The sequence below is a fragment of the Rhipicephalus microplus genome, chromosome X (assembly GCF_043290135.1).
Source record: "Rhipicephalus microplus isolate Deutch F79 chromosome X, USDA_Rmic, whole genome shotgun sequence".
NCBI lineage: Eukaryota > Metazoa > Arthropoda > Arachnida > Ixodida > Ixodidae > Rhipicephalus > Rhipicephalus microplus.
Genome location: NC_134710.1, coordinates 393,437,446 through 393,462,563, shown reverse-complemented (window position 1 = coordinate 393,462,563; position 25,118 = coordinate 393,437,446). Strand labels below are relative to the sequence as shown.

At 42.3% G+C, this 25,118-nt stretch overlaps 1 protein-coding gene across 1 annotated transcript in view; it reads left to right on the top strand.

Moving 5' to 3' along the window:
* Nucleotides 1–25,118, top strand: part of LOC119161912 (sodium-coupled monocarboxylate transporter 2) — an 81,105-nt gene that overhangs the window by 22,340 nt on the left and 33,647 nt on the right. The window contains exons 2-6 of the mRNA XM_037414413.2: nt 7,517–7,582; nt 7,670–7,721; nt 7,816–7,883; nt 9,976–10,133; nt 10,221–10,361. Coding sequence (XP_037270310.2) covers nt 7,517–7,582; nt 7,670–7,721; nt 7,816–7,883; nt 9,976–10,133; nt 10,221–10,361 — 485 coding nt within the window. The remainder of the gene's footprint in view (nt 1–7,516; nt 7,583–7,669; nt 7,722–7,815; nt 7,884–9,975; nt 10,134–10,220; nt 10,362–25,118) is intronic.

Sequence of the window (25,118 nt, the reverse complement as noted above, 5' to 3'; positions counted from 1 at the left end):
AATTTATGATAGGCTACGTAGTACAAGAGACCAAAATATTCTGAGGAGAGGAGACTGCTTGGCGGGCGTTATTTTGTACAAACAGACAAGGCATCCGAAATATAATAGCTTTTGATTGTTCAGAAATTAGCTTTTGAAGAGCCAATTTTATTGCCAGGAATTCAGCGAGTTAAATTGACGTGTAGTCAGGCAGTCGCAGCGCGAAGGACCAATTAGGCTGATGAGATAGAATGTCTATTCCGGCCTTTTGAAGATTTTGCGTTGCACCCATCGACATTAACACGTGAGTGGGAAAATGACTGATCGCAGCGCGAAGGACCAATTAGGCTGATGAGATAGAATGTCTATTCCGGCCTTTTGAAGATTTTGCGTTGCATCCATCGACATTAACACGTGAGTGGGAAAATGACTGATATGGTCATGAAGGAGGCCCTCCAAAACGTGCTTTGGAAGTAACTTCGCATATTTTGGAAAGCTGTTATCGAAAACTAAGTTAACTGGCATCGCGCAAAGGTTTTGGGGAGTTGTATTTTGAAGAGAAACGTGAAGATTCGATAACAGAGACTCCACGAAAGTGACTTGGGGTCTTTGATAACCTCGAAACGGACATTTAAAAAAAGAATCTGGAGATTTGATGACAACTGTCAGAGAACGGGAGATGGCCCAACGCAGAATTTTAAGAAAGTTTGCATAATAAGCTGTTGAAGTCTTGCATCAAGGGGAATGATTCGAGCTTCCAGATAAAGCACACTATTCGCAAAACACCTAGGTAGCCCAAGACACAGTCGCAGAGTTTGCCTTTCTCGCGATTATAGAGGTCTTAATTTTTACTCAGTACTTCCGGAAAAAAGAACGCAACCAAACTCCAGAATAGGGCCTACGTAAAGTTTGTACATCAGAAGTAATGTATCCCTACGCAATCCTGTACTCTTATTGCAAAAGCGGGGTAACAATCCTAAGGCCCTTTCTGCTTTACGAGCGTTTGATTATATTTGTTGCTGCCAATATTGTCCTCGTAAACAATGCCTAGATATTTCAGGGTCGTTACTTCAAGCAGCCCTCCAGCAGCCCCTATACACAATATACATCGAGTCAGCACATTTTCTGTACCATTTCGTAGCATTCGTAGAGTAATAGAGTGGCACACATCTGCTATTTTATACTTTATTCTTTCGGGCGTTGTCGACGCTTCGGTGTAGACGTGGTCTTTAATGTGTCCCCATAGAAAGAAATCTAGCGGAGTCAAATCTGGAGATCTTGCGGGACACTTTCTAGTTCCAAGATGGCCGATTCATTTCTCGGGAAATTCTCGATCAAGCCACGTTCAAGTCCACGCACAGCTGTACGGAGGAGCTTGGTCTTGCTGGAACCAGATATTCAAAGCTGTGCTAGAGGGAAGTTGCAGGTGAAGTCACTCAGTGGGCCATTTATATTTCGCTGATGTAGCGTTCTGCGGTGAGAGTTCCATCGAAAAAAACCGGACCAATAGTTTTGCTGTCGTCAAGGCCACACCAAACACTGAAAGACAGCTGCACCTGGTGTTGTGGCTGCAACAACCAGTGAGGATTTGTAGCGCTCCAGTAACGACCATTGTGAACACTGACTTGGGCATTGTGCGAGAAGCAAGCTTTATCGGACCAAATTCCTTTTTTCAGGAAGCCGAGATTACCTTCTTCCTGTATGAGTACACAGTTGCCGAAGTCAAGACGGCTTTGCAAATCTCTGTCTTCCAGCTGTTGAGGTGAACATGGCATGGGCAAAGTCCTCCGCTCTTGAGTATGCGCCAAACACGGCTGCTGGAAACGTCGGTCTCAGCATTCACGTCGCGCACGCTTGCGGGAGATGGGCAGCTATGTAAACCTGAATGTCTGTTTTAAGAGACTCAGTCACACCTTTTGTGCACCGATGCTACTTTTTGAATGTGTTTGTCTTCTTGAGCGCTTCGTAATTTCGCACCAATGTCGAACTGTTTACTCGAATTCCTAGGTGCCATCTGCGAAAAAATCTTGCCGCCACTCTACTGTTTCTATACGCTCGACCGAGGGCGAGAACTATATTCGCACGTTCTGCATAAGTGAAACGCATTGTTCCAGACTAAGAATTTCCCTTGTCGAAGCGTGTTGAAGAAAAACGCGCACCACATATTCCCGTCGTGCTTTTGATGTCCATCCTTTATCAGAATGTCACCATCTGCCCCACCATCCTTTTATCATTGGCCCGAAAAGAAAAAAAAATGTCTGCGCTGCGTCGAATGCTGCCTCCGGTCTCGTATGGCAATGCACGTGGCAGCTGCTCTTTCGTCGAAGTTCATAGTCTTCGTTTCTTTCTTTCGATGGTTGGGTGGTACCATCCAACCATCGCTTAATGTCCATCGTAGTCACCAATAGCTTGTTCAAGCGACCTTTGTGCGTGTGAAGCCTTCGCTAATTCGTTCAACTTACATTTGAGGGCACTGAATGCGCGATGCGTTACGCGGCAATCACAAGGTATTTTTGTTAATTTCGCACACTCTAAACAAACCCTGAAAAAAAATAAACCAGCATTCTTACCTTACCGTAACTCGATTTTTTTTTATTTCTGGATAAGAGGCTGAAGTCTTGTATTGAAATTTCTATCTAGAGTCAGTATTCAAAAAGTTAATAAGCAATCTTTGTTATTACCGTGCTTGGCGGATAAAAAAATATTCTGACGTGCTACATACAGCTAAGAATAATATTGCGCTAGCTTGAGACGCGTAACACTCATTTTTAGTTTTTTATTGCTTGGTGCTTTTTAGCTGAAAGCTGAAACACCCTGTATATATATATATATATATATATATATATATATATATATATATATATATATATATATATATATATATATATATATATATATATATATATATATATATATATATATATATATATATATATATATATATATATATATATTTATATATATATATATATATATATTAATATATATATATATATATGTATATATATATATATATATATATATATATATATATATATATATATATATATATTAATATATATATATATGTATATATATATATATATATATATATATATATATATATATATATATATATATATATATATATATATGTGTGTGTGTGTGTATGTGTGTGTGTGTGTGTGTGTGTCATGGGCAAAATGGCAAACAGATAGAAATGTGCCCCGCATTTCTCACGCACAAATTATGCACGAAACGTACTGACATGTACATATGAACGCGAATAAGCCTCTCAGATGTTACTTCGCTGTGTCTGAAAAGCGCGCCCTTTTCACCAACGGAGACTATGCAATGATTGCAGTGACTTTTGTGCACCCGGTAGCTACAACAGAATTGTTTTAATGAAAGCCCAAGGCCAGCCAAGGCGCACGATTGTCCTCGCAAGCGCACGCGTGAACGTCAACCCTACTCCTTTTCCGCGGGACAAAGTACGCGTGGGAGATGAGAGCGCGCGCCACCGTGTCATGACGATGTGGCGTTGCGCCCTCATTGTGCCTTCTTGCTCGTAATGCTGAAAACACGACAGTTTCCCACAAGATTCCCATCACCAGCGGTAATTGGTAGATACAAATAGCTTACCGTTTAGCACTGAAAGAGGTGCTCCTTCGTGGCTTAGGGGCTAACTCCTCGCACTCGATTCCACGGGCTGGAGTCTTTTTGGGGTCATTTTTGTTTCTTACGTTTACGTATATATACATGCTTATACATATACAGTGAATGACGGTGACACCGACAACGGCGGCAAAATCTTGCCGAGGGTGTGCATATAACTGCTATCGCAATAAAACACAAAAGCAAGAGTGACGTGGAAGAGGATGCTTTCAGAGATGATCCTCGCCCTCACGCCCGGAATGACCTTCCCTCTCCACCGAGGATTGCCTCGACGGAAGAGTAGAGTAAGTTTAGGTAGCATATGCAGTACTTCTATGGAGAGAGACGACCGATTCGTTCTGTTGACGCCCTTGGCGCCTTGTTCTTTCCTCCTCTTCGCATTCGTCTTTCTCTCGGTCCTTGGTGCAGTCATCCAACACAAAAAGACATGCTACCGTTCTGTAGCTGCGTTGAATTTCACTTCAATTGTTGTGGGAGACCTCGTGAACACCCTGCTAAGAAGCAAAGCACAGGTCAGAACAAGTAATGACTACCACTTAAGAATAAAATAGTGAGTATGTATTTCATAACCATGGCCGCCTCCACCGCCACCGGCTCAATACTTTTAAACGTGTCTCCACCTGTTGTAAATTTGCCCCGCCGCGGTGGTCTAGTGGCTAAGGTACTCGGCTGCTGACCCGCAGGTCGCGGGATCGAATCCCGGCTGCGGCGGCTGCATTTCCGATGGAAGCGGAAATAATGTAGGCCCGTGTGCTCAGATTTGGGCGCACGTTAAAGAACCCCAGGTGGTCGAAATTTCCGGAGCCCTCCACTACGGCGTCTCTCATAATCATATGGTGGTTTTGGGACGTTAAACCCCACAAATCAATCAAACCTGTTGTAAATTTATGTGCCACCTCTGTGCCATTTGCTACAAAGCTTCCCGGGTCATTCAACGTAACAGAGTGCAACGGCACACCAGTTTTAAGTGTGAAGCATTTCTCAGCGAACGTCGGCGACTTTGAGTCTGTCTGTCTGTCTGTCTGTCTGTCTGTCTGTCTGTCTGTCTGTCTGTCTGTCTATCTATCTATCTATTTATCTAGCCACCTACGACTTTTAGCTCTCTTGGCCGTTTCGATGATGTCTTTACCAAAATTTGTATGGCATAGCATCACATTTATGCCATGAATGACATGATTGGCATGTCATGGTGTTGCTGATCTTGCGGTGGTTTCGTTCACATGACATATTGCAAAACTGGTATGGTATCACATGATTGCACGGCGAACATAAGTGACAAGCTTTAACGTGCGAATCATGACATGCACGTCGTCTAAGTCAAGACTACACGCCTTACGCTCATGGTGCGCTCGTGGTCGTTTGGCTAGCTTCAAATATGCTAAGTTTGGTATTGCGTGACCTGAATGGATGACGAAAGTATATGGCTGGTGCAAACACAATAATCATGACATGCGTGTAAGGTAAGAAAATGACTACTTGTCATTCTCATGATGCGTTCGCGGCCGTTTCACTAGCTTCACATACACCGAATGTCGTATTACGTGACGCGAACGGACGACGGAGGTAGATGACTAGCGCAAACAGGATAATAATGACATGCGTGTCATGTAAGAACATGACTACGTACCAAACTCATGATGCGCTCGCAGCCATTTCACTAGCTTCACATACAACAAATTTGGTATTACGTGACAAGAATGGATGGCAAACACGAATGTCAGGTGCAAACTTGATAATCATTTCATGGAAGTCACGTACGGCGTAATTTGCATGCCTGTCACTGCTGGGGCTTGTAATGCAAACGTTAGTGGTCCCGTCGTTACGCGACATATACAACATACTTGCATCTCATCTAGATACCTGAGTGCGCATAATAATTATTGATTGATATGTGGGGTTTAACGTCCGGAAACCACGATATGATTATGAAAAACGCCGTAGTGGAGGGCACCGGAAATTTAGACCACCTTGGGTTTTTTAACGTGCACCCAAATCTGGGCACACGAGCCTACAGCATTTCCACCTACATCGAAAATGCAGCCGCCTCAGCCGGAATTTGATCCCGGCTGTGGCGGGATCATCAAGTGTTAGGAAAGGAACATCAAGAATTAGGAAAGCGGCGCCTAAGTTTACGTGTAAAATATGCTTGTGACCTTTGTCGGTCGTAATAAAGTGAGTCGAAATTATACAAGTTACACGAGCTTTTTTTGTTCTCATAATGAGAACACGCTTTATGTTGGCGCTGGGTGGTAGATGGGTTTCTGTTTGCCATATTTTAGTAATATTATTAATGATGGTTGTTGTTTTTTTTTTTTTGAGTTAAAACCACGGGATGATTAGGAGGCCTGCTGTAGGGATGGAGGGGGAAAAAGAGATCCATGCTTTTCAAGCTCCTTAGTTGGGTTATTCGACGTGCTTCTAAATCTACTGTTTTAGGATTTCGTTGTTAAGCTTATATACTATACATGGACATATACCAAGATCTACTGCACATGTTGAAATTATATGAAGCGAATGATACTGAAACTGCCGAGTGAATGCTGCATAATTTCATAAAATGTACTCTATTTTTACTTTTTAAAATGAAGCGTCTGTCGCTACCTCGTCAGGTTTTTATTCACACTCCTGTTAGGAACTTTAATGTCAGGGAATAAATGTGCTGCACCACTCACAAGTTACGCCTTAATATAAATAGCAGTGACAAGAGGATGCAACGACATTGTTATTTTACTGCATCACCGTAGCGATTGCTGTACGGACTGATGTTATGAGGCAGGTACTTCACAACATGAGAACATTCATGCTGTATAATAATTAGCCAGGTTTTGGAGTTCTCAAACGCCCAAGCGTATAAGTTGCGTATCATAGTTTCTATAACTATGGCCCGTAAATAATTCATTCCATGAACACCGGCTTCACAACAGTAAAAAGCCTGGGCAAATGGAACAAGAAAGACTGGCGTGACTTAACGCTGGCTAACAAAACGAACGCGTATTTCGTAGCTACAAATTCAGGTTCTTGGGAAATGAAAACAACAGGAAAAGAAAGGAACTGGTGGAGAGAAGATCTCTATAGGCATGTCTCTGAAGTAATGCTTAAATACGCATTGTCCACGTATGAAGATAATTCAAACCCTTGTCGGTCAGTACGCTGGATGGTGTACCTAGAAAAGATAACCCAACGGAATGAAATGTAAATGTTTCGTACAGTTCACTGGTGGGTCAGTGACGCTGTGTGCGCTAGGTGCGTGTCTGATTGAAATTGATTGATATGTGGGGCTTAACGTCCCTAAACCACCACATGATTGTGAGAGACGTCGTAGTGGAGGGCTCCGAAATTTTCTACCACCTGTGGTTTTTTAACGTGCACCCAAATCTGTGCACATGAGCATACAGCTTTTTCGCCTTCATCGAAAATGCAGAAGCCACTGCCGAGATTCGAACCCATGACGAGTGGGTCAGCAGCCGAGTATCTTAGCTACTATACCACCGCGTCAGGGCCATCTGACTGAAATTAGCAGTGCAGCCACACTCAATACTATGACTTGCCGAATTTCTTTATGTTTTGGCCTTGAGCTTATTTTTCACTAGATCCCCATTTTCTTCATATTAAAATTTAAAAAAAAGGCAGTGGTGGCCCACTATTTGTGGTTCTTGACCACTGACCAGGAGGTCGTGGAGTCGAATCCCACCCTCAATAGACCACTTTTAGACGGAGGCAACATGCTTCACGCCTACGTACAGATATTTATTGCATGTGAAAAGAATTTTGGGTAATGAACATTTTGTTTCCAGCGAGAGCTTACCTGTATGAATGTAACAGTTCTTTCTCTGTGCGCCGGTGTCACCTTCGCGCGCTTAGTTATTCTTATTTTTCCTTTCAGTATCTAAGGATGCGGTATGGAAACAAGATAGGTCTGACAGCGTGCGGAATTTACTTCTTCATAAGTGTGAGTACACTTTTGAAACAAAGCAAGATTTTGAAGGTGGCGGTGCAGGAGCTGATATTCATTGTGTTGTCTCGATGTTTTCTTCAGGTAACAATTGGAGCCGTCGCCTTGTTCACCGCCTCTGTTGCAGTCTCAACTAGTGAGTCTGAAACTTTCTCTCCGCATGATCAGAGCAATAAAAACTGCGCGCTCAGGCAGCCGTTAGTATAATGGCTTGAATTTTGTAACCGCAGTTTTCAACGCATCCTTGCCTTGGAGCACTGTTGCCATCGGTATCGCCAGCACCATCTACACTTCGCTGGTAAGAAAGTGCAATTCTTTGAAGTTTTCTTCGTTTTGTTTTCAACCATGAGCGCTGAAAGTGTTTGCCCGAAACCCACTGTATTATTTGTTGAATTGTAAACTGCTTTTGAAAAGTTGGACCTTTTCTTCTGCCTCAAATGGTGCAAAAGTGCTGTGATGAGATTAATACTTGAACACGTTTCACTATTTTTTAGCGGTACTACTTGTCGCTTTCTTGATGTTTGATCAGACATCGATGAACGGAGAATGCCACTCTGGCACACTCTCTTTTCAACGATTTGTCGTCAAAGTAAGCCTACATGTTGCCTTATAAACATGTTGTTTGGATGTATTTTTGTTATGTTTGTTTGTTTATTTGTTTGTTTCAACAGTTTTGAATCACTTGTTATTCAGTACTTTTTCCATCTTTTAGCTAGATTTTTTTTAAATCGTAGATTACATTTATCAGTAAAAACATATTCGTAAGTTACCATCGCCAACCTTTAACCTTTAGGAACACGTTGCAACTGCGAATTTAGGCGAAGCAGCGAGAAAACTCATGGCTGCTTAACAAATATAAAAGCACTAGCTATCAACAGTTCTCAGAAAAAAAGTAAAAACACACTACGAAGTATTCGGAAGCAGTCAATAATGGTTTGACGCTTTACAAGATCAAAGCGAACATTAACCTAATCAGTAACTGACAAAAATTGCTTGCGGAAAAAACCGAAACGAGTAATTCGTCAACACGACTTCGCTTATTTATTAAACGCACTAAAATCTTAGCCGGACTCACTCGGTCTTAAATTAACTAAAACATTACTTCCCTAAATTCACTCAGACTCAGACTCATGGCTCCATCTGAGTCTGAGTTAGTTTGAATGTGTAGATTTATGTGTCAGTTTCCGGACAAATGATGATTTCTCTATTTCCTCCCCTTAAGCTAACTTTATCATCCTGAAAAAGTATAATTTGTCAGCGCGTGCTTCAAAAACACTGCGGCAGTTAGGTAGTACATTGGCCTGAAAATTTTCCCGAAATTACAAAGAAAAATTAGGTAGGTCATGGCAGAACGTTTCTTTTAAATGGCTTTTTACAATGTTGTTCTAAAGGGCTCCGACCCCCGTTTGCAGTGCACTATACATCTTTCGCTCTTCGTGCTGTAGTATTAGGAATATTGATGATTGATATGTAAGATTGAACGTCCCAAAACCACCATATGATTATGAGAGACGCCGTAGTGGAGGGCTCTGGAAATTTCGACCACCTGGGGTTCCTTGGCGTGCACCCAAATCTGAGCACATGGGCCTACAGCATTTTCGCCTCCATCGAAAATGCCGCCACCGTAGCCGGCATTCGATCCCGCGACCTGTGGGTCAGCAGCCGAGTACCTTAGCCACTATACCACCCTTGCGAAGCGTAGTATTGGTAATAACATTCTGACTACAAGCATAAGTGTTAATTGTTGCAGAAACTTTTTAAAAACGTCCAGTAGAGCATGGAAAAAGGCGGAAAGATTCAAATGTGGAAACTAATATCGTTGTATTCGATAAGGTATACGATCGAAATGCCTGTCGTTTGTAAACTAGAACATTGTTTTTATATTTAAGGAATATTACCGTACTACAATATGTCATTTACGTTTATACAGATAACGTGGTGAGAAAAGTATAAGTTTCATTGCGAGGATAAATATGAGCATGAAAATTTACGTATTGCTGCACGCTACATTGCAGGGGGAGCTGGACTATACCGGCTATAGGATGATCGTTCGTAATCTCTACTGAGAATGCTAAAGCTTGTTACATAACCGGCACATGCTAATAACCTTATTGGCGCCTGACGCTCCATTTGGAGTCCTAACGCTAAAGCTTAATTTTCAGGAATTGATCGTCGTTTTATATATACTACAAAAACAGCTGTCCAATATTCGAAAAGTATTAGAAAATTAAAATGATGTGATATTAGGTTCTATTCTGCCACTACTCTACTTATATTCAATTTGGCACTGTCCACACACCGCTGAAAAATGTGCTATCGCTGTATTTTCACTGATACTACCTGTTCGTTGCTATTCTGCGTAGTTTTCACTGGCAACTGCAATTTCGCAGGGAGGAATGCGAGGAGTCGTTTGGACCGACTGCGTTCAGTCGCTGCTAATACTGATGGCTCCCATAACCGTCGTTACTAAAGTAATCTACGACTCTCATTATCAAGGTGATCGACTGCGGCCGGCGAGTGACTTCAATATGAAGGAGTACATATTTGAGTAAGCGTTTTGCCCCTTGATTACTATTCAGAGGTGAGTAAGTTAAGACGGACGTTAAATGTTCCGTTTGTTCATTTTTGTTACCAGTGCTAGCCTGGACTACACAAAAGACGAGAACGTCTGGGCCTGCATGATTGGACTGTTCGTCCACAGCCTGTTTCGCTCGGGCATGGACCAAGTAGTCGTCCAGAGGTACCTTGCTGCCAGGAAGTTGAAAGAAGCTCAAAGGTGCGATATAGTGAGCTATTTTGAGAATAGTAAGCTATTTTCGTTGTGACTAGCTATGCTCCTATTTTAAAGAAGAATTTACATCATTGGCATGACGATAGGCAGACATACTCAGCCTTGCGAGAGAAATTAAGCACTCCGCACGTTTGACGTGATAAGAAGACGGTGATAGTTCAGGGCGTATCATTTTCTAACTGCCTAATTACGACGCCAGACGTTATAGAGTTGATTGACCCAGGCTCGTTAATCGATTGTAAGAAATAACTTACACAACATTTTATGCCAATCTGGAATAACGTGACGCGAGATATTTTGTTCAGTAAATATATATATATATATATATATATATATATATATCTGGTGATTAATGTAATACAACCAGTTTCCCGTTATGATACATGTATTGAAGGCAACCAAAAATTTCGAACTGCTTTAGCCAACACTCTGTCATCGTTGAGCAGTGAGTTCATTGTGTATGTTTTTTTTAATCATACGCTGTCATCTAAGAGCATTTTTATTGGTAACTTTTCTAGCTTGTTTGCAACCGAAATTTTCACGGCGTCGCAAAGCCTTCAGAAAACTGCGTATAATCAGGCATCTCTGTACTGCCGACAAACAGAAACAACCACCTCTATCTCTAAAAATGCTAACTGCTTTTATCTCTTTCACTTGCTGTAAAAACTTCTGTATTCCAAACAATTAGTAGAGTGGGTTAAATACATAAATAAAGTAAATAAATATTATTGATACTTTTTATTGATACTTTTCGCTTAGAAAATCGGGCTTATCTCTATTAGGAACAAAAAGTGATATAATTCGCATTAATCCAGCGAAATTAGTAACAACAGAAAACGACTTCCTTGGTAACAGATTGAGATAGCGAGGTTGGGCTTAAGTCAGGCCCATGGACCGGCAAGTAAGTTACTATGGCTCCCCCGCCCCGCAGAATTCGGATGAAGCGGGGTATTTTGCCGAGAATAACTAGTGAAAATAGGTGTCTTTCAAGGCCTTGAACAAATGCGCCCCCCCCCCCTTCCCCGAACAAATTTTTCGGCCATGAGCCTGGCCTAGATTATATGGTTCTCAATCAATATGTGACCATTTTCGGCCGGACAAACCCAACTAATTTTTTCGGCTTCATAACGCCTGTGCTCTTGTCATGGTCCGCATTCACAAAAGAAAACGTTGCTATACGCCGAAAGAGCTCAAATAATTCATATCCGCCAGTGTAGGCGTTCGGTACATTTTCAGTGAAAGCGGCTGGCCACTGAATAAATGCATTTATGCACAAAAAATTTCCTAATTCAACCCCAGAGGCCAAAGCAGTGTGCGCAGATTGGGGAATTCACAGAAGACCTGCAGTGCACCTACTGAGGTACATTTTCTTCATGAGAACTCCAAGACAGATGTGATTTCTACACGAAACTAGGATATTTTGTGTGTGTGTAATTATATAATCATGGTTTGTTTTATTCGTTGCGAATATTGCTATTTTGTTGTGACCATTGTTTCGAGGCAGACTCTGTAGGCACCGGCATCTCTGAGTAATGTTAGTGAAGATAAATTGCATCTATAGCTTCTTTTACATTACCTCTTTATTCGCTAAATGTTGCAACAAGCCTCGGGTGCCAATGTGCCTTCATTCGTTGCAGATGAGCGAAGCTCTTTTTTTAGACGACAGTGCATTCTGGCTATAATTGCAGCTATAAATTGTGGGTATCGATCTATGCAGAACTTCGTGAGTCTGTAATCGCGTCGCCTCTACAGAAACGCCTTCATAGTGACAGGCAGTATTTCTTGAGCACATGGGCAAGTGCCAAAAATCCTTCCCGAAGGGCTCGTCCGAAATTGCGACGAGACGAGCCGAAAGCTTTTGGCTTCAGGAACTCGTAAGCCTTGAAGCCATGAGAGAAGAGGAAATAAAATAAAGCAACGTCTGCAAATTCACTTTCATCGGAGTTAATTCAAGCATTGCTCGTCTCTGTATGTTCGTCAAGCTTCTGAAGCGAATTGCACATGCAGGCGCAGACATTTAGAAAGGAAGGGCACGGAAGAAAATGAATGGGGAGATGGAGAAAGAAAAGGAGATTAACTAATGCGCTCAAACGCATAGCATCGCTCACCACGCACACCCACAAGGCTTCAAACGGCGAACTGTCAGTGTGCGGTTTAACATCGACTATTTTTTTAGATGAAGTAGGCTGCAATCCGTGATTTTAATGAATGCTTGCAAGGACCACTCCGAGGTACCTAGAACTTGCAGCGCACTTCAATATAATGAGGTTGTCATGCCGGTGAGGAGTGTGTGCATTACGCTTATCAATTACGGCAACACAACGATGGCACGTAAATCTCAGCTTGTCGTAATGGTCATGTGCTTGTAGCTAGTCCTACTGGCAAGATCATTGCTCGTAAAGCCATCGACTTTGCCCGAATTGCAATTAGTTAAGGGTACACCTAATATCAAGACATTGATAATCGCGTCATGTGGTGAGACTGCCGGTATATGGTGTATGTTGATGACCCACGCAAAGTAGGAATGATTCAAAGCTTAAAACATCGCAATAAGTGGACACATAAGATGGAGGAGAAGATACCGCCTTGTCTTGTGTTCTTGTGTCTGATGTGTTTGTCATTTGCGCTTTTTCAAGCTATGAACCTCTACCTACTCGCCCAGTCTTACATTCTTTTGTAGGAATGTTTGTCCGAGTTCTTGCCTTAAAAAGCATTTTGGACAGTGTTCACGGCAAAATACTTTGAATGTGTGATATCAGGCGACAGTGTACAAAGTTAAAGTGAACAATTCAGTAAATGCGCCAGTTTTTTGAACAGCAAAGGCCGAATTCACAAAGCATTTTTAGCTAGTTTATTTTTAGCATTATCATGCGGCTGTCATAAGTTTCTCTCTTTCCCTCCCCCTTTATTGCACGTCCAATATCTCAGTTATTTGTTCCAACCTGTCCAACTTCTCAGCCTAGCCTCTTTTCCTGTGTGTGCGTAATATGAATATTCAATTTATTGACAGCGCTACAGTGTCAAGTAGCTAGAAACGTACACACAAAGTAACGCATGATAATGTTTGAGACAGCACTTACGTCCTCGAGGCATAAAAAATGTTCTTTGCCCCTTAACGTGTGGGTGTGCTACCGCTATTCTTTCTCTTATTTTTTCCGTCAATAGAACTATGTTAATGAACTTCAATGGTATTCAGGATTTGAGCAGAAGTTAAGCACTTTTACCCCTTCACATATGAAATTTATGATGTATGGCTTTTAATAGGAGGCTCACTTTAGGGGGATGGTGAGCACGCACAAGTTTCTTCGCCAGTGTTTGATCAATTCTGAAGATTGCTCTGAGCAAGGCACCAACTTCGCATTCGAAGATATAAGACAACTTGCATGCTTATCACACGTATTGCAGAAAGGTTATAGTCATTATTATTATTATTATTGTTAATATTATTATTATTATTATTATTATTCATTCCCGAGGTTTTACACATCATAACCGCGATTATTTAGGGGCACCATGGAGGGCTGCAGAAATGTCGCCCACCTGGACTTCCATTATGAGAATCTAAATACAAGTAAATGAACCTTTAGTATTTCGCATTCGTCTAAATGCGATCGTCTGGGCCGAGTCCAGTACCTGACCTTTCAGTCAGCAACCCAGCGCCGTAACCCCTGTACCACCATGGCAGTGCTAGTTGCAAACAGCGCTCTAGTCATTTCCCTATATCACCAAAATGAACTGTTCTGTCAATGCTATTTATCATGTATGTGCCAGACGATTCAAGCTTTCCTCAGAAGTTTCGTGCACAATGTCGACAAAACGCGAGACCACTGTGACATATATATTTTTTGGTGCAACGTCGATAACTGTCAAACTTCTCGTTATTCACCGATCAATCTCTTCTACCGACAGAGACAAGAAATGAGCACCGTGTTGTCTTTAATTGATGCTTAACTTTTCGGGGTGTTTCTACAGTGCCTGTCTCATTTCTTGATCATTCTGCAGGAGAGAAAAAAGCGGGACATCGTGAACTTTATAGTGGACAGATGTCACTTTTTTGATCTCAAATAATACATGATCGACACCTTCCATTACGGGATGAGCTCAAAGTTGTTGAATCATTGGTCACCATACTCTAGTCAAAATCATTATATTTTCTTACAAGAAGCTATACAGGACACGAATTGCAGAATTTCTTTGTCCCCGTCGACATACCAGTGGGCAGAAAAGCATAACTGAAGGGGAAAGTGGGCCACCATGTGGTATAGCAGTTTATGCTGCCTGGCTGCTCATCCGAAGATCCTAGATTTGATACGAGAGCCGGCAATCACACTCGATGGAGGCGAAATGGTAGTGGCTCGTGTACTGTCCCTACTGTGCGCTGTCAGTGCATGTTAAAGAACTCCAGATGCACAAATTTTCGGAGCCGTTTACTAAGGTGTCCCTCATAATTATATAATAGTTTTGGGAAGTTAAATCCCGAAAATTATTGAAGCGAAAAGTGCCTATCTGCGTTCAATTAACGCACGCAACCTATGCTCAATATTTATTTCAGAATTTTTTTTAAACACACATGAAACAACTGTCCAAACCACATAATAGGGGATAACGCACATTTGAACAATGCGAAACACATGTAGCGATCTTCACATGGGCTTTCCGGTGAAGATTACGTGGTTGCATAAACTGCAGTTCCTAGTCGGGAAGCGGCACATGTATTATACGAACTATAGGGAGTAGCTTTCCTACACTTTGGTATGTTAAGGAAGAACCCACTACAAAATGATTTCATTTTTGCGGTGATAACTTCATGAGAAGGCCATGCATTGTTGGACTTCTGAGGGCATGAATGGTGGTATACAGTTTTAGTGCCATGTCAAGAAGTTTCCGAAATTGTTGATCATTTCCTGCAAAGCATTGCTCAATTGTTCATGGCGACGGTACATTAGTCAGGTGATGCCATACTTACGCTGCGCAACCGACTTCACTGCGTGGATTAAACAACTTTGTTCTATGCTGGCGTACATTCTGCCATTCGTTGTACACATATACCCGTCGTGGTGATTTAGCAGCTGCGCTGTTGCGCTGCTAAAATCTACATCACGCGTGGGTTCGAATCCAGGTCATGTGGCGGAATTTTGATCAGGGTGAAATGAAAAAACATTAACCAAGAAACCTTACCGCTTTCCCCATGGCCCCACATGCACCTGTAAAACACGAAATAAGATGATATGTGTTCTTCGACATGTACCAGTAATGGCATTTCAAGTCGCTATTTTATTTCTCCATGTAATGTGTATGGTCAACTAGCTTTGATAGAAATCAAGGGATCCAGTTTATTTTGGTGTGACGTTGACACCACCTGAACCAGTTTTATTTTATTTTCGCTAAGCCCACGAGGTTTGCACACACCTAAAATTAGTGTTTCGCAGAATCAGAACGAAGGCAGGAAGCATTGGTTTCGATGAGGCTTTTTAGTGTTTTCGTGTTGTCCCATGGAAGCACTATACGGGGCTATGCAAGCAAAGGTAAGCTGGTTGCCGGTTTCTTCGAAGCTTTGTCGACTTAATTATTCCTCACCGCCCCCGTTAGTACAGTCGATTCCTCGACAACCTGGCTGGGAGCAGTCGTCTACAGCTGCACTGCCGTTTACACATATCAGAGCACTTGCATGACTAAGCATTTTGGCACCGGTGCGTCAGTATTGGATCGTGTAATATTCACTTGACAAGTTCCACGCTAATAGATAACTGAACGAAACTGCTGCAGACGAGGTAGTGTGCGCAAGCCAGCGTTTTATCATCCCCATAATTACGTGCGGGGGCCGTAGCATTTACATCATGCGTAAACAGGCCCAAGACGACGGGCGGTTGAAGTTCATTCGGGCGTGGCTAGCTGAGCGATGCGCAAACCGAAACAGACAATTAACACCTGGCTCAAGGACAACTGTCACTGAAGTGTCTTACTCTTGGAAGAACAAAAGTAAACAGAAGAGACTAGATATAACGCTAAAACTATAGAAAAACCTGAGAAGAAGCACTCTCGTCTTTTACGAACGACGTTTTCGTTCGTCCGACGCACTCATCGACGTGAAAGGAGATAAAAGGAGCTTTGCACCTTTGTTCTTTGAAGATAGCATTACTCAGCCTTACATTTCTAAAGGCGAATGATAAAAAAGACCAAGTGTTAGGACAAATGAGCTAGAAGCCGTTTTTCGAACAAGCGCAGTTATGAACCGCGGCTCGCAACCACCATTTTTTTTTTATCGCAAGGGGTCTTGTGGGGCTGGTGTGCACAATTACTCGCCCCTCTGTTCATTAAAAAGTGTAGAGCTCCTTCTTCGCAAACGATATTGGTTGGTAAAAACTATCCGAAAACATTTTCAGTTCATGGCCTTCAGATAACGAAGTGATAAGGCACGCGCTCGAGTGTGTGCGACGAAATGCGCCCGAAGCCAGTGGACTCCGATGATAGGACGTGAAAAGTTCTTTGAATTTCATTTGAGCATGTGACGGTGCTGTTTATCGTAATTCTTGAGGTGTTACATCCCAAAACCAAGATATGATTTAGATTGCAGGGCTCCAAAATTTCCGGCCTTAGTGTTTTTAGGATGCACCTAAACTTAGTACATCGGCGTCAAGTATTTTCGCCTTCACCGAAAATGCGGCCGCTGTGGCAGGGATTCTGTCCCGCGTCCTTTGAATCAGCAGCCGCCCACCACACCCACTAGACCATTGTGACAAATTGACTGTTCTGTAGCTCTCAATAAAGTTGTGGGAAGCATCGATGATATATCGTGTCCTGCTTCCAACAGCTTGGACATTAAAGTGCGTCGTACTTCACGACCCTCGAGCCTCGTATATATACATATAACTACTACGTCCGTGTGAGAGGCATATTGTTCATTCGGTATGCGGTTACTTAAAGTGTTTATGTCGGACAAATTCATCCTCAGACGTCGTGTCATGTAACTCGTAGTGCTTATACAGGTATCAGGCTCCCGGAGATCACCAACTTCTTCCATAACATATAAGTTGATCAATGTCTTTTGGTCTCTTCGAAACAGCTTATTACAGGATCGTAATCATCATCGTAATCACTCAGCCACTTCAGGATGCCGCTGGATGTATAAATACCCCACCGATTCACCCAGGACGTTATCATAATGGGTTACACCTTGATTTTGTGTAAAACGTGCGACGTTGCCGGCCTCTTTTATGTGATCCCATCAAACTGAGCGCATCAAAGGCGTGGTGTACACATTGTTCGGACGCGCGCAAGGTTCATTTCCTAAAATGTGGAAATTGCTTTCGTCAGTCGTCAAACCACATTGAATGACTAATGTCGCTTTAGTGCCGAAATAAAAATTACCATAGTAGACTTTGGGGCAAAAAAAACGGGGAAAAAAATTGGCCCCGTATCTGCATGTTTCACTGCAAATGTAGTTGAAAGAGGATAGTCTTGCGTGTGGAGAGGGTGAACAAAACGTATATTTGATGTTCTGCGCGAGAAAATTGGTGAATTACATTCTGGAAGTGCTGCGTTAGAGAGCCTCGATCCATGCAGCGAAGGTGAACGAGCGCATCGAGGCACGTTAGACACGAGCGCTATCTAGCAGTTATCCTAGAAAACGAAGCAAGGCGTGTACGCCTACGGAGAAAGATGCGAGCTTGTCTCGGAGGCGATAAAGTGTAGAACGCAAAGCGAGGGGCAGGTGCCACCACCATGTCGTCTTAGCATAGCGTTGGAAACACTTGCCTTTTTGAGCATCGCGTTGCACTGTCAACGCAGCGTGATAAACCCTACAGTCCTTAGGATTACTTGTGTGAGCCTTCTCTAGTATAAAGACACACATATAAAATATTGACGTGTTGCTATTATGCGTCAGATATGCGCAATAATTGCTTTTTAATTGGCAATCACACCAGTATGAATGCTGAAACTTGAGCAATACTGGTGGGCACTGCGGATAGGCTTGGCCGTTTGAGGTATCGTTTGGAGCCGTCTGGGGTATCGTTACGGTGGATAAACAGACAAATGGGCAGACAGACAGACAGACAGACAGACAGACAGACAGACAGACAGACAGACAGACAGACCAAAATGTTTGCGTCGAAGTACCCCAAGAATGACTATTGTCTTTAAAAGCACCACACGAACATTATGCTGTGTCTGTGAGGTACTTTTTTCGTCCTTGTCCCTGCGCTAAAGCCTACTATGATGCTGAACCATCTCGCCCAGCAAGAAAGTACGTCGTATCTGATCAGAAGTATTGTTAACAGTGTCCACTTTTTATGAACGCAAAACAACTAGGTTAAGTATCTGCCATTCTGCGAACATACATGAAGTATGGTTAAATCAACACACACACACACCCTCCTCCCAGAAAATATTTCTGGTTACGCTGCTGCTACCTACGATTCGGGGTTCACTGCAGTTAGATTGAATTACTACTGCTTGCGAAGATAGAATTTGCATACTTTCTGAACATTTCTTTTTGTTAAAGCAACTTCATGGACAAAGCACTGAAGTATAATTACCGTATTAACGTAACGTAATTCAAAGTTTTGAGAATCACCGTAGCATGAATGTAGATACTACAATTCAAAAGTTTGGCGCATGTAGGTGACTTTTTGTGAGAAAATGGGTAACTTTTCGTTGCTGGGTAATCATTCAGTGTAAAACGCCAGCACTGGAGCTCGTGTATCTATCAACCATTGATGACAAAAAGCATCATCTGCTCGGTTAGCCGAGCTGCTATTCGTTTACTTCACAAGTGGAAGTAATAAAGTAAAGTTTGTGTTTAACTTTTTTTTCTATTTTCCACCCAAGCAGTAGTATTTATTTATTCGCTAACATGAGCAATCTGTAGCTCTTGAAAAAAAAAAATAAGCACCGCGCCAGAAATCACGCGTCAAAACCCAATGCTTACTAGCTAAATTTGCTTCAAGAGAACAAAGAATATGGTCATTTGCGATGAAAATTCTTCCCGGACTAACCAAGCGGCTAGACCCAGTCTAGTAAGTGTCAACAGTATTTCGGGACATCTGCACGTAGCGCAAACTATTATCTTCTTCCACGGCAGTGGCCTGCCATAACAGAATGTTAAATAGTCGAACAAATTAAATTTCTTGAAAAAAAATAGTAATCAGAAACTTTTCCGGGGTAGGGTCGGGTATACATATAGGGTAAAATAGTGCACGGGGCAGGACGCGACAATTAGAGTTTGCCGGCCTCTGTAGCAAATAAAAAAGCACTTTTCTTTGTTTCTCTTTACCTGTCATAAGTGCTGGTACTGCGCTAACTTTTAATATGTAAAAGTTTATGATTGTTCAAAGCGTTAACGCAGGCAAACTTACGCGGCTGGTGTCGGTGTGTTTGTGACCGTTCAAAAGGGGCGAAATCCTGTTCGGCCAAATTTTCGGATCCGTGCATGAAGCTAATTCTGCGTCAGTACGTAAATGTTTATGTTGTTACTTTAGTGTACGAGCTACACAAAAAAATAGTTTGTTCGGTGGCCGAGGAAAAAGCGGATTTGTTTTTATTCTGGCGTGTGAGAGGGGCAAAACGCGACAAAAATGCATCCAATCGCCTTAGAGAGTGTCCTATAAATTGAACCACTAACTTACGCTCATCTTATATTATGTTTTCTTGATCCGAAGCGTTTTTACATACCATATAACATTAAAGAGAACTTCCTGGGAGAAAAATGACATGGAAAAGCACCGACTGCCGTTCAAGACATGACTCCCTCTGTTCTTGCTGCACCGAGGCTTTTCCGCGTTCTCACAAATGCTTCAAACAGATGCATAAAAATGGCGGAATATCCAAGTCGTTCACAAACATGTCTTGGGATTGATTTTTAATGACGTTGCTCTAATACCCGCATAAACAAGTAACTGCTAGAAAATATGAATATAGCACAGTTTTAAATTCATTGCCTCACAAGGCCCTGCGGACGAAGTTGAAAGTCATGAAATGACTGAGCAGTTCTACATCAAAACGGTAAAATTAGATGAAGATGATGCGCCAAAACATATTTAGCTGTCAGTTGTTGAATACTCCAATGAGGTCTAAGCATTCAACAAAGGCGGTGGGAGTGGAAGTGATTTTAAATGAAAAGAAGAGAAAAGTGAGCCCCGTAACTGTCTCTCAGGATGAGGACACCTCAACAGTAGCTCATGAGGGCTGGAAGTAAAAAAGGGATTAAAAGGATAGGATTAAAAGGTAAAGAGATAGGGAGAGAGAGAGAGGAAGGAGAGAACGAGGCGCAGAGAGAGCGAACGACGGAAGTAAGGAGAAGATAGGGAAGACAGAGACGGTCGCAGGAGTCCGAGGACGGGGCACCACTGGCGAGAGCTTTTGTCGGCGCCAGGAGATGGCGTAGGGCCAGCCCAGTCGGCCAGAGCTGCGCTGTCGTCGGCGATCGCGAAGGCACAACCGGTTGGCACGAAATCCAGCGAGCAAATCAAGCGTTCAACAAAACACAACATTAGCACAAAGAAAGATTGGCGGTGTTTGATCCGCAAAGAGTTTCAGAGCAACACAACACCCTGTTCTGTCTATATTCGATGCGTGGAGTCCTACGCTGGGCTCCTCAAGACTGAGTAAGAGCCCACAGAGAAAATTCTCTGTCTTTTTACTGCAAAAACTGGAGGAATAAATTCTTTTCACACAGTTTGATTTTGCTCCAAGCTGCACCTTGTTTTGTCCCGCAGCTTGGGACAAAATGAGACATCTGGTCATTTTTTATTTATTTTTAAAGGAACGTTTTGAATGGTGGCAACATGTCAATACCTATGTAGCGCACACACTGTACCCAAAGGAAAGTTCCTGTATTGATGTTTTATTGAAAGGGGCGAAATAAAAATAAATATGCACTCTTTTGAAAGTTTGGTTGCATTTCACCCCACTTTATATGTTGCAGAGACTCACGGGTACGTTTTGGTAAAAATTGTAGAGTCGCACTGCAAACCGGGTGACTTCTCAGAGTGTTTATTAAACAATGGGGACCCTTGTGTTTCTAAGGGGGATGTTCAATCTTCCTGGGAAGCCGCACGCTTTGTAGTGGGATACTGCAATTTCACCAAAATGCATCCGTGGGTATCTGCTACATATAGCCCAGAGTCGTTTTTGATAACTAGCTTTTTTAGAGATATAATTTTTATCATATATTTCCCTTTCAGTTAAGGCAGGTTTACATTCCTGCCTCCGAGAGAAGGCGCCACGTTCAGATGTCCTAAATTCCTGGAAATGAGTCCTGTGCCACACTCTGTGCTTAGTCACAGAACTATACCCGTACGACGTAGGCTTAGCTGCTTATACGGCAGACTTTTGAGGTTAGCAAACACGCACAGGGTGAAATTCCGAGAACTCATTCGCATTGGTTGGCAGGCTTCGCCATTGGTATGCGCGGAATAATAGATGGATGAAAATGTTTCTTATTAAAACTTCTCACGTGAGGTGTCGTTGCGGATATGGGTCCTTCCGACTTTGTCACATGGACGCTAGTAAGGGCAGTGCTATAACAATGTTACGCTCCTTGAAGGTGACTGGATTATACAAATGTTTGTACCTATACGCGAGTGAACCTTCATGAACATTCATCTGCGTAGTTGTGTACAGGCTCGCCTTGAGTTCGCCGGGCTACCTTAGCGAACAAAGATGTCGCAGTGCTAGACGCAGGTTGGACCCCCGGTCACCACGGCCGCATTTATTCGAAAAAGGGGGGGGGGGGTAGAAATGAAATAAAACGTTTGTTTAGGCGCCTGCTAAGGAAACACACGTCGTGAAAATTAATCCGGATTCCCTGACTACGACATAGCTTCCTATCAAAACATGGCTTTGGAACGTGAAACCACATGCATTGTCAATATTGTTACGTGAATGACGAGTAGCTTGCACCATAAAGACTTTAAAAGATGTATTTACAACAGCGGTTGCACGGCTGATCGATTCATCAGAGAGCGCGAGCAATGGGAGATCGTTCTCTTTGTCGAGTGCACACGCGCATGGTTGAGGAGCCTGGCAATGTGCATGTAGCAATGTTATTACTGACTATCCTTCTCCCTCCTTCCTGCTGCCCTTAAGTAGGGTAGTCAGCCGATCGAGACCAGAGTTAAGCTCCGCTTTTTTGTTTGTTTGTTTCTCACTTAAAAGATCCACTTTTTGTTCCCTTTTTCTCGGCATTGTTTTCTTCTTTTCACGAAATATTCGAAAGCACTATGCTCCATGTGAGAAAATGAATGCGAATGACGGATTAAAAGCTTTGAATATGAAGTCCTTTTTATGTTAGACGCCATCTATGGACAGCAGTATCAGCTCGAACAGAAAATTCATGTTTATTTAACGATCTCCTATGTGGCGTTCATGTTAACTCAGTTGGTTGAGCACTGTAAAAGGTGTGACACCTAAGTCAAGCGTTCCTCGCTTTTCGTCCCACACCTTAGATCAAGCTTAATTGTATATAGAGTGTAAATAAATATAATATTAATATTAATATTATTTTTATTATTATTATTATTATTGCTAATATTGTGTTAACTTTCGTGATCTTGATCATAGTTTTTCACAATGTACAGATTCTTCCCTTTTCTGTCTTTCAGGGAGGTTTCTACATAGTTGTGTATATTTCCCTGTATTGATTGATATGTGGGGTGTAACGGCCGAAAATCACTATATGATTATGAGACACGCCGTAGTGGATGGCTCCAGAAATTTCAACCATCTGAGGTTCTTTAACGCGCCCCCAAATCGGAGCACACTGGTCTACATTTCCGCCTTCATCGGAAATGCAGCCGCCGCAGCCGGGATTCAATTCCGCGACCTGCAGGTCAGCAGCCAAGTACCTTAGCCACTAGACCATCGCGGTGGGGCTATATTTTCGTTTATCTTTTTTTTTTCCTTTTGTTTCCATAATCCTAGTTTTGTATGTTTATTCTTCCCAGTTTTCGCTGATTTGTTTTTTCTGTGTGTTCTTACTCTTTTTATTTGCTTTTTCTGCAGAGTTTCTGTATTGTATTGTTAATTTTTGTTGTTATATTTTCGAGTGCGCCTTCACTAAGACTTCATGATTGTTCCAGGGCATGTTAAATTATTGATTGATTGATTATCATCTAGCGCGTAATTCTAATGTCACAGTTTCCGACCCTGTCTGCGGCAAGTTGTTCGTTCACTTTACTTTTTTCACAATTACATTACATTTACAAATAATTCCTTACCCTATACTTTCCTTGATATTACTCTTTTTTGTTAAATTTCGCTCTAACAAAAAACAGCCCTTGAAATCTTTACTTCCACCTTTCACTCATAGCAAGAGTATCGTTCGGGCAGACGTGACATTTTCAGATGGTATGCGAGGGATTATTGGTCAGCTGCCAGCTCGTAATAAAATCTCGTGCTACCTGACGCCAACAGGTGGGAAAAAAAAGTGTGTGTCTCCATCATATGGCTACTGGCGGCGCTGGCTGGCGCGCCCAAGTTTAAATGTACATATATACCTCATAAATTGGATGGAGAAATGGCCGCCATCGTATACTATAGCTCAGTTATAACGCAGCGGACGCGCTATTTGAAGGTCGCAGCTTCGGTCTCTCCCCACGGCAAGTAACCTTTTCGACCACTTTGCTTTCTTCACATTTATATCACATTTACTGCTAATAACATCCCTTATACTTTCCTTGTCATTATTGCCTGTTAGTTCTTATTAATAAAATTTATCAGTATGTTCTGATTACCTAAATAAAATTTCTCGTATTAGGAAAAATGGATATTCCACTTTACATGTGAGGTAGTTGGTCAGCTCTACTCACTAAAAAAATGTTTCGTTATATCTCACAGCCGCTTTGTAATATGTCGAGAGAATTGTGACATTTTATTCGCTCTTCAACAGAAAATTTATGAAATGCTGTCAAGACATTGTGCATCAATTTAATGCGCTTAAAAATTGTCTTGTATGCTTGATACGCTGCAAAAGTGTGACTGTTGGTAAAATAAAAGCCCTCTTTAAAACAAAGTCTGCAGCCGACAGGGATCATGCATGTAGCAAATTAGGAAAGCAAGGACTCTACAAAAAATTTGCCAAACACCAGATGTGTTTCAGCGGTCATGCGAAATGCCCTCTGTGGAGACGTTCTACGCGATAACCAACGCTAACAACAAAACGAAAGAAGTGCCTCAGACACTTCACAGAATCGGCAGGGAAGGCTGCTAGGCGTAGAAAGTGGCGGACATCCTTAGGTAGAAAGGTACTCGGTAGAGCACCTTTGTACCTCTGGAAATTGAAACGCGTTTTTAGGCATAAAAGTTGTAGGCTCAGGGCCAAAGGTCAGCTGAAGCAGAGATGCGGTCTCCGCAGATGCACGAGTGAAGGCTCTAAATGCAATTTGCTGAGGTTCAACCCAAGTCCACTTGAAACGTTTTGGAAGAAGTTAATTCAGCGGAACAATGAGCTCTACGCAGCGCGATATTAAAGTGCGATAAAACCCAATCATGCCCAGAAAACACTGCCGACTTTTGACATCGTGAGGCTACGAGTATTTGGCAATGGTACGTAGCTTCGCGTCATTAGAACTAAGGTTACCGTCGCCAACAATAAAACCAAGCAAGTCAACCCTGGAGCAGGCTAAATGAACCTTTTTAGGATTTATTTTAAGTCCTGCTTTTTGCAACTTCTGAAGAACCATGGAGAGATGTTCTAACTAACGAAATTAACGGGAAAACGAAATTCTAACGAAATTTCGTTTT